Raw genomic sequence first — 17,110 nt, 5'->3', positions numbered from 1 at the left:
AAAGTGACAGTGCCGACCAGGAAGTGAACCTGGCCTCCTTATTTGCCCAGCCACAGACTCCGCCTCAAACGGACTCAGCCCAGACAATCGTGCTCTGCTTCAGAAGGCAGGAAAAGCTAACAAATCCTAAAGATGCAGGGCAACCTCTTTAAAGCAGGAGTCTGTATCTCCTGCCGTATCTGTCCTGATGCTGGAAGCCACATAGCAGTGAGGGATGCAGAAAAAAGTCCCTACCAAGTATTTTCACCATTTTGAGAATGTCAAAAAAAAGTCAGTAGGCCTCAGTTTTAACCCAAAGAAACTATGGCTAGTTTTATATGACCACATACTGTTACCCAAGTGTGCTCAAGCCCAATCATCTCTGCTGTCTAAGATGAGTGTAATCTACAAAGCCCGATCTCCACCCCCCAGTGCCCATCTTAGCTTATGTTTCCATCAATGTGAACAACACGAAGCAATTGGTAGCTTTCGTTTCAGTAGCTTGAATACATACATTTTTCCTTCCCCTGAGGTGGGTGTCAGTTGTTAGGTAGCCCAGGCTAGCCTCAAGTTCACAGCTCTCCCGCCTCAGTCTCCTGGACATCAAATTCTCATGCTGGAAATCTCAACTCTGGTCCTCACACGTGAGAAGCAAGAGCTTTACTAACACTGTAAACAGTCTCTCCAGCCCAGCGTCTCATCTTCTTGCTCCTCCCTCCCTCCTTTCTCACAGCACTCTACAGTCTAGACTGACCTGAAACTTATGATCCAGCCCAGGCTGACCTTGAACTTATGACAGTCCTGTTTAGCCTCCCAAGTGCTGGCATCACAGGTATGAGCTACTATACTTGGCCTATATATTTATTCTTACATATAAGGTTGATATTACAGTGAAAGGATGAAGGAATACTGAAAATGACCCTAATTTCCACCAATAGGGAAGCTGTTAAATTCACTGTGGTCCATTGTACTATAGAACAACCTCCATATACTTACCAACAGAAACTGTATTTACAGTATAGTTAAATAGAAAAAAAGCAGGAAGTACAACATACTGAACAATCAAAAACTGTTTATTTAAAACTGTATCTATTTTAACTATGTACCCTGGGCACCACGGGTGCCAACCCAGGAATATCAGGAGTTTGAGACCGGTCCGATCTACACAGGTATGAGCCATGTCTCCACTTTTGAACAACAGAAACTCTGTATCAGACTGCTTGGGTTGGGCATCCATTTTTAGCTGTTATTCTATAAGCTATACATTTCCCACAAAGCACTGCTTTAATGATATCCCCCGCTTTTCCCCACCTTAAGTGGAGCCTTGCACATAGCCCAGGCTTGCCCTGAAGTCTCTACCCTGCTGTCTCATCCTTGGGAATGCTGGGATGATTACAGGAGTAGGCTGCTGTGCCCAGCTAAGTGCTTAGCCATTCAGCTATGCTGCCTTTCTATTACTCAATCTTAATCTATTTTTTTTGGCTGTTTACTTGCTAAATTTACATTAATAAGGATACTAATTTTATTCTCATTGGAAACTCAAGCTTATAAATTTCCAAATATCTTATGTCTAAGCTATGCTGGTCAGTTTGATGCCAACTAAAATCAGACCAAATTCATTTTTCATATGGCTCACGATTCATTTCATAAGACTCAATCAATCACAAAGAATCCAGCCAGGATCCTTCTTTATTTCCTTTCCGCTGAGATGCATTCCCTGCATAGCTCCCTCCCAGCAGATGTCACACGTGGTGGTGCTTTGAAAAGCCAGCCCTGCAGACTAAGAAGCTAAAATGAGTCTTGTAGAACTAGGACAGAGGAAGGAGAGGAGTCACAGATGAGAAGCCTAGCAAGATGCTGGACGTACCCCTCAGCTCCCAACCACGGGAAGAAAGCGAGGGCTATGCGACATGCCCAGTGCTGCCAGCTAGGAAGAAACCAGCGAGCATGGGCCCTGCTCAGAGTGTTCACCTAGTAGCTCTGTGGCTGAGCGATGTGAGTACGATAATGCCAATGCTGGTTGGGCTTCTGTGATCAACAGAGGAGACGGGATGTGTGAATCGGTGCTGCGTCCGGAAATAAGCGATATGAGGAGAGTTATAGTTCTGCTTTTCTAATTACAGAAGATGTTCCTGGTATGGGTTTCTCGTTTCAGTTTAAAGCTGGAAACAAAGTCCAGTGATGTAAAGTCTTATCGGTGTATCATCATTCTCCATACTTGAAGAATATGGTAATTACAGCCAAAATAATATTTGAAATGTCTAGGAAATTGCTTAATAAATGATGATAGTTCTTTTAAAAGTTAACATGTGAGTGGATAAACATTCAACCAATCATTTAAAGCACAAAACATGCAATCAACCTCTCTAAGTTCAAAATAAAAATCTTAGAGAGCCATATATATCTTTCTGTCAAAAAAATCTTCACTTAATATATATTCCCTGTATTTAAATACATATTCACTATGCATGTGTGCACCCGCATGGCCAGACAAAGAGGAAGGGAGGAAGGGAGGAAGTGCTGGGATTAAAGACGTGGGATCCCAACTTCTGGGATCACCTTTGTGTGAGCTCTGTTTCTCTTTTAGAACCAACAGAGATCTCTGCCTCTGTCTGCTGAGTTTAAAGGTGTGTGGGATTAAAGGTGTGTGCTACCACTCCCTGGCCAGCCTCTAGTGACTTAGCTCTGCACTCTGATCTTCTAGCAAGCTTTATTTGTTAAAACACAAACAAAATATCACTACAGTTCACAGCAGCAATATTATAATAAACAAAAGGTCAAAACCATTCAAATGAGTATCAGCTCATGAACCTAAGTATGGTTCACCTCTGTATGTCTTATAATAGGCAAAATGACTTGCCAATATAAAGAACATCTGATTCATGGTTCCAGCATGTTATGCTAAGCAAAAAAAGCCTGTCACAAAATACCCCAAATTTTATAATTCCATCAAGTAATGTCCAGAACAGTCAAATCCACAGAACAGAAAGTGAAAGGGGCTTTGGGAAATGGGTATAGGGTTTCTTTTGGGGAATAAAAACAAGGTCCTAAATTGACTGTGTTCGAAGGAACATTATTTGCCAAATATTAAAGGATGGTGAGGGCCGGGGAGAGGCTCAGTGGGTGAAGGGCTGGCTGTGCAAGCAGGAGGACATGTGTTCAGATCTCCACGTAAGAAGTGGGTGTGGCTGTGTGCGCCTGTAACCTCAGTGTTTAGGGAAGGCGGAGACGGAGGATCCTTGGGGCTTGTTGACCAGCGGTATAAAATAAGTGATGAGCTTTCCAGGATCACAGGGAGACTCTGTCTCAAACAACAGGAAGGAGATTAGTAGAGGAAAACATGCAGCATTGACTTTTGGCCGCCACATGTGTGTGAAACGGGTCGCTACATCAACACGTATGTGTGTGTACACCAAGCTACTGGGTTTTATGCTTTCCATGGGTGAACTGTAAGGCATGTCAATTACATCTTAGTAAAGTCTTTTTAAGAATTTTAAATATGAGCTTTCACTACATTATTGCCAAATTTTTGTTGGCAGCATGGGGGAACATTTTGACTAAGAAAATACTCTTGGAGGGCTAGGGACTGCAGCTCACGGTGGTGTGCTCGGGGAGCACGTGTGAGGTCCCATGTTCAATCCCCAGCACTAGTGGGGAAAAAGAAAGAGCAACCTTTGGAATGTGTATTCCTAATTCCCAGGAGACTCACAAAATTAAATGCATCTCTCCCTGTGTCGTATATATTGAACTGTATGTTGGAGAGGCGTGCACAGATTTAAGTCACCAATATGCAGGCTGATCCCGGCCAGCCATGTACTGTGGGCACCAGTGAGTGCTAGAGAAAGACCATGACCTCACAGGACACGGCTTGTTTAAAAGGAGAGGGTACTTCCACTTTCTATAAAGTCTATAAATTCGTGGGGACAGGAAGGGACAGAGTAACAGGGACAGCCGTGAGACCCCAGGCGAGCACACGTATGGCTGTAATGAGCACCAGTCCAAAGGTTTTAATTGTTGTTTTACTTAACCCTTGGCACAGAGATAATGGTCTATGCGGAATCCACAGAATGGCCTGAATTTTAAAAAAGGAACAATCGCCATCAAGCTAGTGGAAATACTTAATCTGGAACAATGTGACAGGTTTGTGAAGCTAGAGAAATTGCTGCACGGGCAGTTCCAGATCTCTAACCAGATATGAGATGGCTATAGGGTTGAAATCACATCAAAGTCCTTACAGCCAACTGAACCTAAGTCATCATGGATGTTTGTAAAGTGTATCCCTTAGGTCCTCAGTCCCTCAGCTTTTGGGGAGGAAAGAAGAGGGCCTGGTTTTAAAACAGCCAAAGAGATGGTGTAGAGTCCACAGGGGGCTGCCGAGCCGCTGTGTGCACCGGAACTCACGTGGGTAGGTCTGGTCTCACACCAGGCTTGACGTCTGGGGGCTGATACACGCATCTTGTCCCATTAGAGAATGAGCAGCTGAGGGCTTTCACAGGAAGTCCGCATGGCCGCAGTGTCTCGGACAGCGATTCAAAGGCTTTGGTCTCCTTTACACTCTGAAAATCAGTGAGGACTCCCAAAGACCTTTTGCTTATGTGGGCCACATCTATGCTAGCATTTGATATATTGGAAATGAGATTAAATAAGCCTTAACTATTAATTCATTAAAAAATAACAGGAGCTAGAGAGATGGCTCAGCAATTAGCAGCACTGCTGATCCCACAGAGGACCTGGGCTCAGTTCAGGCAGCTCACAACTGCAGCTCCAGCTCCGGGCACCTGATACTCTTCAGCCTCCATGTGTGCAAGGTTTACACGCACATACACATAAAAATAAATTTTAAAGAAACAATGAAATCTATTACTTTAAGTGAAAACAACTGAAGTTTGATTTTTCTGCATTCATTTTCTTACCATGTTGCTCTGTAAGAAAATCTGGCCTTTCCTAGATCTACAGCTAGAAGATAGAGGCTATCTAACAACCTTCAAAGACCTGGAGGTAATTTATGAGAAACACCGAGCCTTGTAAAAGCGGTCCACAATCTTAGACACTGTGGTTCTTTAATTGGTCTTTCTTGCTGTTGAAGGATCCTGATCCGTGCATGACTTCATATGTAAGGGCCATTTTGAAAACTTAGCTTATAGAGCATATATGTGTCCTATATAATACCTGAAAAAACAGCTGTTAGGACTGGAAAGCTGCCAGTCTTGGTGGCAAACGCAGGTCTTTTGCTGCTGCTGCTGCTGTTGAAGGCAGGGTCTTGCTATCCAGCCTCCCATGTGCTATCACGAATGTGTGCCGCCATGCCTGGCTCTGAAATGCTAATCTTTTATTCAAAATCTTGAGTTTTATCATCAGTTCATTTCCTTTAAGGGCAGGCCCACTTCATTCATTTTTGAGAAAATGTTTGTCAAATACCCAAAGTCTGAAGGACTGCTCTCCGATGCCAGAGGCTGCTGCGTGAGAAAGTGTCAGTTCAGTCGGCAACTCAAGTGCCTCTCGTGATCCTCGGCCCACACAGAGCGAGCCATGCAGGGCCCCTTCCCGTGACACAGACTATCAGGAAGGCGCATGGGGATTTTACATATCCAGCACACTCTACTGCCTCACCATGGGCATTCTTTTAAAAACTATTTTGTTTTGGAAAGACAGCTCAGCAGTTGGGAGCACTGGCTGCTCTTCAGAGGACCCAGGTTCAATTCCCAGTGCCCGCATGGTAGCTCATAACTATTTGTACCTCCAGTTCCAAAAACCCTGATGCCCTTTTCTGGCTTCCAGGGGCACGCGCATGGTATACAAGGAACACGTGTGTAAGTGCGCACATGAGTGTGGAGACCTGCAATTGATGTTAGGTGTCAGTAGCTTCCACTTGACTTCCTGTGGTGGGATCTCCTGGACAGTTTATTTAGCTAGCCAGTTTGCACAGGGGATCTAGCCTCTGCCGCCCGAGTGCTGGGATTACAGGCAGTGGCCATGCCGGGCTGGCTTTTATGTGGTTTCTGAGGTCCTCACACTTGTACAGCGTGGTATGAGCAGTAACACACACTATCCTATCCTTTATACCACACTGGCCAGTGTTCTGCAAGTGAACAAGGAGCTGGGCTTTCTCCCTGTCCCTGCCTTATGTGGAGCCGCTGTCCTCAAAGCCTCTGAGACACGGAGAGACCAGATGTTTGTTTCTGTCATCCAGAAGCATCTGTCATCCAGAAGCATCTTTTTCCATCACCTTCTTTTGGATTTGTTTTGTTTTTTTGGGAAAGGGTCTCTTGTAGCTCAGGCCTGGAACTCTCTCCTGCCTCTACCTCCCCAGTGTGGAGAAGAGAATCAGAAGTTCAAGGTTATCTCCAGCAACACACGGAGTTTGAGGCCACCCTGTTTCAATGTACCCCCAACAGCAACATCCAAAAATACAGTTCCAGGGGCTGGAGAGAATGGCTCAGTGGTTAAGAGCATTGCCTGCTCTTCCAAAGGTTCTGAGTTCAATTCCCGGCAACCACATGGTGGCTCACAACCATCTGTAATGAGGTCTGGTGCCCTCTTCTGGCCTGTAGACATACACACAAATATTGTATACATAATAAATAAATAAATATTTAAAAAAAAACAAAAAAACAAAAATACAGTTCCAGAAACCAGATTTTAACCTCCCTAATACAACCGAATAAAAGTGAGTACAGCCACAAGTTATTTCCTGAACCCCACCGTCCTCCCAGTTTGGAAGGGGAACTGGACACATTTCTGCTAGCTTCTGATCCTTCCCCGTTCACTTCCTGCTTCCGTGTGCTCCTGTGCCTCCCATATCAACTTCTTAACTGCTGGGCCGTCTCTCCAGCCCCTTTATCAGCTTCTAAGTGTGACTTCCACTGCATGTCCCCTTCTTTTCAGCTCTGTATCTTCTTCCTGTTAACCTCACCTGGTTCCATAGATCTAAACAATGCACCCAGGTTTCTTTCCCCAGATTTCCATCATAGCACTGATTACAGCAATGGATTCCAACCCATGTATCCCTTTGTCCTCTTAATGAACCTATCCTGATTTCTAAAAAGCAACTCGGACTTAACTCCCAAAGCAGATTTGCTTCCTTCATCTCTGAACTCCTCCTTTTAAAATAAATAGCATTAATTCTCGTACATAAGACCTAGACCACATTCTTGGTAATTTCTTTCTCCCTTAATTCCCGTAGTCAGTCTATGAATTCATCCCCCACATGGTATCTCCAGTCCTCTCTTCGTTTGTACCTAGCCTGCTGACCAGCAGAGTATGAATGAACAAATGCCTCGTCCCTTGTTTCCATGTGAGTTCAGAACTAGGCTGAGGCTTTCCTTGTGCCCCCTAAAGGCTCCCCTGTTCTGTGGTCCCCTATGTTTTTTGAAGTGAGGAGTTTATTGAGAGAAGGGTAAAGAGGGAAGAGAGAGGGACAGGGAAGGGGGAGCAGAGACCCGCTCGCCTCTTCAGAAGAACACTTACGATCCAGCCACACGCACCTTTTCTTTTCCCAGCCCTGGCCTTTGTCCCTGCTGTGGCCATGGCCTTACGGAACTTCCCGTCCCTTATTCTTAGCACAGCTGGTTTCTCAGCCATCATCCAGGCCTTAGCGCAACAACTACTTCCTCAATAAGGCTTACTTGGCAGCCTTGTCGAAAGCAGGTCCCTCTCAAGTTATTTTCTATTATGTTACTTAATTAATCTCTAGCACGTTACTTACTACAGTCTGAAATGCTTTTATTTACCGTATGCCTTTCCCCATTCAACTAGAAGTCAAATGAAGCAAGAATCTTTGTTTCTTGGTAGTAGTGGGCGTGGAACCCGGAGCCTTGAAACTTATTAGGCATGAGCTCCATGAACTGAGCTACACCCCCAGGCACAGACACCTCATTTTAAAATAATTAATGCTAATTATACTATGCTTGGGAGTGTTCATGGAATTTTTTTTTTTTAGATTTGTTACTAGCTCCAGCTGGCCTGGAACTTACTATGTGGTCCAAGCTGGTCTTGAGTTCACAGCGATCCTCCTGTCTCAGTCTCCCTAGCGTGAGGATTCCAGGCACGGGCTGCAAAGCAGGACTCAGGCCTGAGCATCTCCTGCTGCCCGACAGCAAAGGCTGTCTGCTACTGGGGGCACTGGCTCTGGACAGACGTGAGCGGCCGCTGCTGCCATAGACATTGTGCTGTACTGACAGCACACGCACACCTCAGACTGCGGTGGCATGCAGAGGGCAAGCGGGCTGGCTGGGCTCTCTGCTCTTCCCATGGTATTTCAGGGTTCTGCTTGAAGGCCTGTGCTTTCAGAACCCGGGCTGGCCTGATCCCAAATCCTGAAGTAACAAATATTACTAAGTTCTGTCATTTCCTCCCCCAGAAAAGTGGTTTTACTACGACTTCTGGTTGTGGTGAAAGGTCCTATTGACTATTCAAACCCTCAACCACGGTACGGATGCGGCATTAAATGACTTCACTCCTTTTCTCTGGCACTTTAACACATGCCAGCCCTTTCATCCACCTCCACTAACGTGGCCTGTAAATCACAGAGGTGGGGCTGTCTTAATGGCAGGGCTTGTTCACATCTCTAGAGATGGGGTAGAAGTGGGACTGGCCAAGAAGACAGATTCTTCTTTGACAACATGCGTTACAGTATCCAGATAATCCTTCCAAGGCTACACACACTGGATGGCTGTGAGACTGGCTTACGAACCACAGTTATTAATAGCTTTATTACAAATCGGAACGTGGAAAAGTGATGCCAGGAAGGTGAAACAAAAAGAAATTTTCCCAAATTTCTTGGGGCCACAAATTTACTAAGTTTCTTTCGTGTGCTTAAAAGTAGCTTCCTGCACAATATTTCAAAGCTACAGAAGTCTGTCTGGAAGAAACAAAAAGACACCAGGGAGCAAGCGACCATCTCCTAGGGCAGACAAGCTATTGCCTGCCCCTAAAGAACACAAAGCTGAACACACAACCACCACAGCTAGGCCACTTCTCACGCAGATGAGAACATTGGTTGACATGCACTGGGGTCTGGGCTTGGTTAGGAAGTCAGGGGCTACTTGGGAAGAGCTCCGAAGTGCTCCCTTTGTGAGCTGAAGCAGGGCGCTGACTTGCATGTTTCCGCTGCCGCACACAGGCAGCCTCCACTTGGCCTTCCAGCTGGGCTACTCTTAGTGTCTCTGTATACCACTTTCCATTTCTGCTGGGAACAAGACATGCCCGTGCAGTCTTGAGTTTGACGCTGATGTATATTTATGAGAGATTATTTATTTATTTATTTATTTATTTATTAGATCCCGGTGCTGCAGCAGGGCAGGCTGCACCTGGAAGCTTCCAATTCTAGTGCCTATACGCACAGGGCAAGACCCAGCAGCAGAAACACAGGGCAGGAGAGAACCTCTGAACTCAGACTAGAAATTCGTTCTTTTAAACAGCACTGCTTTTACTGCCAGACAAACCGTATGCTCTCTCCGTACGTACGTACGTGTGTATGCTCTCGCTCTCCGTACATACGCTCTCTCTGTACGTACGTGTGTACGCTCTCTCCGCTCTAGCTGAGCGCCCTGGACAAGCTGGTGGATTCGCGTATTTACTAATTTACTTCGTCTTCCTTGCTGTGACACCAGTGTGGTGCTTTGGGACTAGACCGGCACGCCAGTGCATGGTCTTTTCCATGGAATGACAGAACTATGACAGACGTGTGTGAGCCAGACAGCCTTGATACTAAAGTCCTGCTTATTTGACAGAAATACCTTTCTGCTGAAAACGGAGGGAGGAAAAGCATCAATGGTGGGAAGAAGGGCCTGAGGGGAGGCGAGCCACGGGCAGAGCCTGTGTGTGTGGCCGCTCGCCCTAGCATGAAGGTGAGGGTGAAGGCGGTGTGATCCCGAGCGTGTGGAGCTTGGGCTAGGAAGCAAGTGGTTAATGCAGTGTGGCAAACTAGAAACGGGATCCAATTTCAGACAAGGATAACGATCTTCATAAAAAGCACATTTCAAAAAACCCAACATTAAACTCAAGTTGTTGTGGAGAAGGAAAACGAAGATAACGCATATGGAAGAATAATTCCAGTCTGATCGGCTTTTAGACTCATATGGAGGAAAGGCCACTGAGGCTCGTAAAAGCGAAGCATCGCAAAACTTATTACTTCTGTAAAATGCAAAGGTCTGAGGGCCCAGCTGACAATGTCTTTAAGGAAGAGTGAACTATGGCTACTCCACCACGTGGTGCTGCAATCCGATGGTGTCCAAAGGCGAGGAAAGCACCCAAGCAGGCCTTCCTCTGCAGCTGAAAAATTCGTGGAACGCCGACCTCTTGGCGTAGAGCCAACTGCACTAAAGAAATGCTATGGATTGCTTTCGGGAAAACACAGACTCAGGCATCTGGTGCCCATCCTACGGTCTGAGGACAGACACGACGCGATGGGACGCTGAAGCAGCCACAAGAATCCAAGATGGGTTGGAAAGAACACAGGCTTGGTCTTTCCCCTCGGGCCCCGGATAATGAGGTGAGGAGACCATTATGGACTTGCCAAAAGCACTAAACTTTTACTTCATAAACAATAACACAAAACGAGTCCCCAGAAGTGGTCTAAGAGTAGAAAGCTATTAGCAATCAAGCAGCAGAGCCAAGGGATTATTCAGACCACACATTCAAGCCCAGGCCTTCCAGGAGGAACTTAGAAAAGGGTGGCTACAGTCAGAGATGGATTCCAACACAGACCCACTGAGTCTCCGAACTCAGGCTAACATCACAGAATAAGACAATGGCCGACAAACAGCACTGCTCTGTAACTGTTGGCTGAGGTGGGTGATTATGGAGAGAGGGTTAACAATGGAGCCAGAGAAATGAGAGGTCACTTACCTGGGCTATGTTCTTGTTCAGAAGGTAGACGCCGTAATCAAACTGCAGCTTCTCCCCTCCCTTCGGATACAGTGGAAACCTAAGGAAGGTAAACAAAGATGAGAAAGTCTCAAGAACAGGTACAATGACCTGCACACTGTTGATGGAAGCAGAAGGTTCGTAGGCGCAGCACAAACATTTTGTGATTGAACTTAACCACGGACTTGGATATGGTCGCTGCAATCTACTACTGTTGTAAGGGACAACAGCTGCCAATTTTTCATGGAGACACTGACCACAAAACAGGGATGCGGACACCAGTGACCCACACCTCCAAGGAGCTGAGCCTCTGCTTCCTGTTAAGGGCCAGGATCGCATCAGCCCACGACACAGATCCTCCAGGCATTCTTCCTAATACCTTGGCCTTGACATTTCAACTTCTAGAGCTAAATGGGAAAGGAAGATTTAGGGGAAACATCAAACTTAAGAGCAATATACAAGGTTGTTTCTCTTAAGATGTCCAGTCAAAATTAATGCCAAGGATGAGTCCAAGTTTATCTAAAATGCATCCCTATTGCAAGGCCAGCTATTTGGAATCGATGTGGGTGTGGCAATGTATTCATGCCTTGAGCTCTCAGGGATGAATGCATGTTGTGACCCATCTCACGGAGGCAACGAGGCATGGGCTTGGGAGCTCAAGATGGGGCGTTATTTGAGGGGAAGTCTTTCTCTCGCGAGTCTTCCCCGTGCACATTAGGAAGAAGTCAATGCACTTGCAGCTGTTTGCTCTCCCTTCCTGGCTCTCAAGATAAAGCCTAAGTGTGATGATCTGAAACAGAGTTCCCTGCAGAAAGATCAGGCACCAGTACTTGCTGTTTTTTCTTAACAGCAGCCATGCTATCTCATGAAAACTCAGAGTGGTTTGAATTTGTATTGCCCCGATGGCCAAGGGTGTTTGGCATTGTTTTAAACGTCTATTAGCCATTTCTAAATATTTTTTTTTTTTTTTTTGCCTTTTCAAGACAGGGTTTCTCTGTGGTTTTGGAGCCTGTCCTGGAACTAGCTTTTGTAGACCAGGCTGGTCTCGAACTCAGAGATCCGCCTGCTTCTGCCTCCCAAGTGTTGGGATTAAAGGCGTGCGCCACCACCGCCCAGCCTCTAAATCATTTTTGAGACTACCTGTTTATTAGCCCATTTTTCTACATTGCTGATAAAACTACAAATGCCCTAGCCACTACGGAACTATGGAGGATCTCAAGAAACTACATGTGCAACTGCCATTCTGGGTACATATCTGACCACCGTTAAGCCAGCACACCACAGACATGCTTCCACATCCATGTTTACTGCAGCACCACCACGACAGCCAGTGACGGGATCAGCCTAGGCGTCGGCCAGATGAACAGATAAAGAAAATCTGGTGTATGCACACGATGGGACTTTCTTCGGCCACCAAGAACAACAACATTATGCTACTTTCAGGAGAATGACTAGGACAGGAAATCACTATATTAAATTAGATAATCTAGGTACAGAAAGACAAATATCACCTCTCTGTCCATCTGTCATCCGTGACGAATAGCACGAAAGAAGAAAGGAGACTGAGGGGAGAAGGGAAGGGATGGATGGCTAGAGGAAGGAGGGGGATAAATGCGGTCAAAGTTCAGGATGTATCTGAACCCCAACACGGCAGACAATGAATATATACCAATTAAGAAGAGACCAACCACAACTCAGAGCCATGAAGCCAAAGACATCTCGCTTGGTTGTGCAATTTGGAGTCCTCTCAAGAATAACAGGACCACAGTGAAACGAAGGGCGTGGAGTAATTACTAACTTTCACTTTGATTGTCCCAACTGCCTAAAGAAAAAAAGCATTTAAAAAAAAAGCCTGGAGGGGATAATATTTTCACGTAAAATAAAAGAAGGAAGCGCAATGTAAAAGCTTGCTATTACATTCTCAAGAGCTATGGTTTCATAGGCTCTAAAAGGTAAATCTGGTGTTCTGTAAAATCATAGGCACTGGGGAGTGAGAAGGTCGTGAACTAAAACTGTACTAAAGGAAACCAAATGTTTTAGACACCCATCAAGAACGCGGCACTTGGCATTTAACTGCGACAGTAAAACAGAAACTAGAACGTGTGAGGATCCCCAGGAGAGAGGGATAAAAAGGACAGCGAAGGCAGGATGAGCAAGGCAACACCAGTTTTGTTAGTTTTGTTTCTGCAAGGTGCCTGGGAACCCTTCACACACGGTCTAGGGTGCAAGGAAACTCCCTATTTGTAGACATAACAATGAGGTCTTTAGAGGAAACTCTCCGCTGTAGGGTTTTCTATGAGCTTCCCCACGCGGGTAGCCTCTCGGAAGAGGTCTCCCAACCCAAAGTTATCCATCTCTGCTTTCAAGTTATAAATCCAGGAACTCATACACATTAGAGTGAACTGAGCTCAGCGCATGCTGAGAACCAAACCTCTACATTGGTGAAAGCTGGGTCTCACAGTATTTGACTTTATTAAGACTGCGCTGGGACTCTGTGGAAAGACCCACAGGTGTGTGTGTCACAGGAAAAGCCAGAGTGACTAGAGCCAAAGGCTGGAGTAGGGCGACTTGGAGAACGGACAGAGTTCACGTTTCATTCTCCTTCTACGTTCTTAGTGGGCCGCTTCACACGGAGCACTGTGTTTATAACTGTCACGGTCGTCTCCTGCTGCGGAGGCACATGGGTTTCTGAACCTCCTCAGCAACCTAGAAGGGTGACATCCACGGAGAACCACCAAGCCCGTCACCATCAGGGCATAAGATAGGAACCAAAGGGATTTCTACCCCAATTATATTTGTGAGCCAGGACTGCTTAGATGGGAACTCAGCCATTCAGACACAATCAGAAAAGCATCCTTAATAGCACCAAAGGACTTATTATGGGGGAATATCACAGCCAGCGTGGTGGAGCACACCTGTGAACCCAGCGTCTAGGAGGATTGCAAGTTCAAGGTCAGCATGGACTACATATCAAGACTTGCCTTAAAAAACCCAACCAAACAAACAAAAAACAGAAAGGAGAGGATAGCATTAAAAAACTGTACCACAAAGCAATACTTACTATTAATAAATTCAATGTGAATTATTAATACCACGCACAACTAAATAGCCAATATTAATTTTACAACTTATATGCATTTCCAAGTTCTATTAGGTTTGCCCCTACTGCACACAGTGAAAAATCATGGGAGCAGAAAGCAATGAACACAGCATGTGTGGAATTCATCCATCTGAGGTCACTGCCACTGCGGCCCAGTGGAGGAGGAGGTGGCTTCAGTACGGGAGCATCGCTTTGCAAGCCTAACTTTGTCTCCTATGCCTGGTCTCACCACTTTGAGGGATCAAATCATTCTAGCCCAGCCTTTCCCCGGTGACCTCAGTTTGTAATTTTGGTTGATCCATGTCTCTTAGTTCAAGGCTAGCTCTCACAGGATAGACACTGGCTCTTTGGCTGAAAAACTGACCTAAAACTTACTACAAAGCTCAGGCTGGCCTCAAACTCATGGCAATCCTCCTGATCAGCCTCCTGAGTATTAAGATTATAGGCATGAGCTTATATAAGGGGTGGACATCTTAGAGATAGGCTTGATTTTGCTCTTCTTTTGCCTTCACTAATAGACACCAAACAAATATTTTTTGAATTAAAGGAACAGATCATATGTGAAAATGATCTGGAGCTCATTATACAGACATTTCAAAATGAGGGCAAACTTGTGACAGGACTCCCCAGATGCTAATGTGACCCCAGTGGGATTAGCAGCGAGGCTAAACCTGGGGATGGACGTGCAAGTGACAACCACTTGACTTTGCAACAGTGTCACCATTATTTCAAAGAAACCCATGTCTTGGTCACCTATTTAGCAAGTGGAAGAGACATGACCTCATTTCTCGGTCGTCAGGGATAAATGCAGCATTCTCCCTTCTCTGTGTCCGTCAGAGGCACACCCAGGATGACTGATCAGGAGAACGTCAGCCAGCTGAGAGCAAGGCTGGAAGGACCAGGGGTGTTCATCTCGGAGGACAGAGCATCAGCCCCTTCACAGACACACAGTGCAAGGTCTGCTCTGTGTGGCTTCGGCCATCGGGGAGTGAAGTGCAAGCTGATTTGATCTCACCACAGCCATACAAAAATCATAAAAACCCTGGGTACAGGTGACCAGTCATAAACGGGGAACATAGAAAGGACAGAGGGTAGAACACTGGCCACCCAAAAAGTAGGTCTGGATCCCAATTCCCAGAACTTGTGAGTGTGGCCTCATTTGGGAAAGGGGTCCCCAAATATTAAAGGATCTCAGGATGAGATCACCTTTGATTATCCGGGTGGGCCTCAATCCAGCAGGCGTGCTCACACGGGTAATGGCAGAGGAGAAATCACGTGACTTTACAGCCATAGCCAGGAAATGTCTAGAAGCTTGGAAATGGGAAAAAAGGTGGGTGGCCCTACTGACACCTCAGTCTTGGACTTGGGATACATTTCTGGTCTTTTAAGCCATCATGTTTGTGGTAACTGATGAAAGCCCCAGAAACCATGGAAGGAAACACCGACTTCCACCAACGGAAGCTCTGAAACCTGCGAGTGTGGGTCTGAATGCAGAACCAGTTCATTTCCCTTCAGAAACCCAGAACGCATTCATTTCAAAACTACAACACAGAAGGGGAACTGGACAGGCATTGTGAGGGCTGGAATGCAGACCTACTGAGCGCTGCCTGGCAGGGACCTGAAAGGAATCTGCGTTTGGTCTGATGTAGAGCCCTACACCTCCTGCAGCAAGCTCATACGTACATAAAACACCACCCACAGAGCCAGGTATGAAGGCATACATGTCTGTAACTGGAGGTTTCTGTCTTGCCCCCAGGATCCGAATAACACTCTGAGGCTTAATATTAATTACAAACTGTTTTTGTGGACTATTAGGCTCAGGCTTATTATTAACTAGCTTTTACAAATAAATTAACCCATTTCTATTACTCTATTTTAACCACGAAGCTTGTGGCTTATTACCTCACATCTTGCTTCTCCAGAAGCAGCTGCTGGCGTCTCCCTGACTCTGCCTTCTTTCTCCCTGTCTCTCTGCTTGGATTTCCTGCCTGGCTCTATGCTGCCTGGCTATTGGCCAAATCACCTTCTTAATTAAAAAATGGTACTAAAACATATTCACAGCATACTGAGGGGAATCACAAACATCTTTATTCCAAGTAACCAAGGGAAAAGCAGCCTTGGGTTCAAGGCAAACCTCAGCTACTTAGAGAGACTCTTTTTCTTAAAAACAAAACAAAAAACAACATAGAGACATAATACATGAAGACTATGTGATACTAGCCTTAGGAAAATATTTTTAAAGTGATTTTTTGAAACTTTCTTGATTAAAAACATTATTATAAGCACGTACTTCTCTCAACACCAGCAATTTTTCTCTTTTGTAAACAAAGAACTCTAGATTGGGGCCAGTTTCTTGTTCCCATTCTCAGACTCACACCCAGCTTAGGTGACACAGTTGGAGGCTGAGCTACCGTGGGAACTGCTTCTGCACTCTTATTGTGCTTGTTAAGATCACACCTGTCCACTGTGTTTGTAGAAAGCATGACAACATTTAATATATTCTGAGGACATGACTTACCTCATGTGAAACAGTCTTCTGTCTATATTAGCGTTTCATCACAACTTTTCTCCTGGGCTTAAAGTGACATTTGATTCAAGTAAGTCTGACCTTACTTGAGAATTACCTGGGTGATGGGGCCATGGTGTGCCAGGGCACGCATTTAGGGGTAGGAAGAACCGTCCACTGTGGGTGGCACCATTCCCTGGCTGGGATCTTGGACTGTGTAAGTGAAGGAGTTTGAGAGACTAGACAGTCTTTTCTGTTATATCCAACTTTTAAAAACCTAATGGACTGCCTCAACTCATTTTGGTAGGCCAGTGACACAGAGAGTAATTGGCATCTCAGAAAAAAAGGACAAAGAAAAGTAGGTAAAGTAAAATTGGAGTAACAGCCCAAGAATATAAAGCTATTTTTTTAAAATTAATTTTTATTTTATTTTATGTGTATGCATGCTTTTGTCTGCTTGTATGTCTATGCTACCATGTGCAAGTCTGGTTTCCACAGAGGCCAGAAGAGGGAGTTATAGTCCTTGGAAATGGAATTAAAGAAGGTTGTGAGCTGCCATGTGGGTGCTGGGAATTAAACCTGGGTCACCTGGAAGAGCAGTGAATGCCTTTAACCACAGAGCCATCTCTCCAGGCTCAAAGCTCACTTTTAAAAAGAGA

General features: G+C 45.4%; 1 protein-coding gene across 1 annotated transcript in view; it reads right to left on the bottom strand.

Moving 5' to 3' along the window:
* Window positions 1-17,110, bottom strand: part of Uvrag (UV radiation resistance associated) — a 210,849-nt gene that overhangs the window by 43,838 nt on the left and 149,901 nt on the right. The window contains exon 13 of the mRNA XM_057756560.1: window positions 10,828-10,906. Coding sequence (XP_057612543.1) covers window positions 10,828-10,906 — 79 coding nt within the window. The remainder of the gene's footprint in view (window positions 1-10,827; window positions 10,907-17,110) is intronic.

Source organism: Chionomys nivalis, chromosome 23 (genome assembly GCF_950005125.1).
Source record: "Chionomys nivalis chromosome 23, mChiNiv1.1, whole genome shotgun sequence".
In the NCBI taxonomy this organism is placed as follows: Eukaryota; Metazoa; Chordata; class Mammalia; order Rodentia; family Cricetidae; genus Chionomys; species Chionomys nivalis.
The sequence above is the reverse complement of the archived record's forward strand: the minus strand, read 5'-3'. Positions and strand labels throughout refer to the sequence as shown.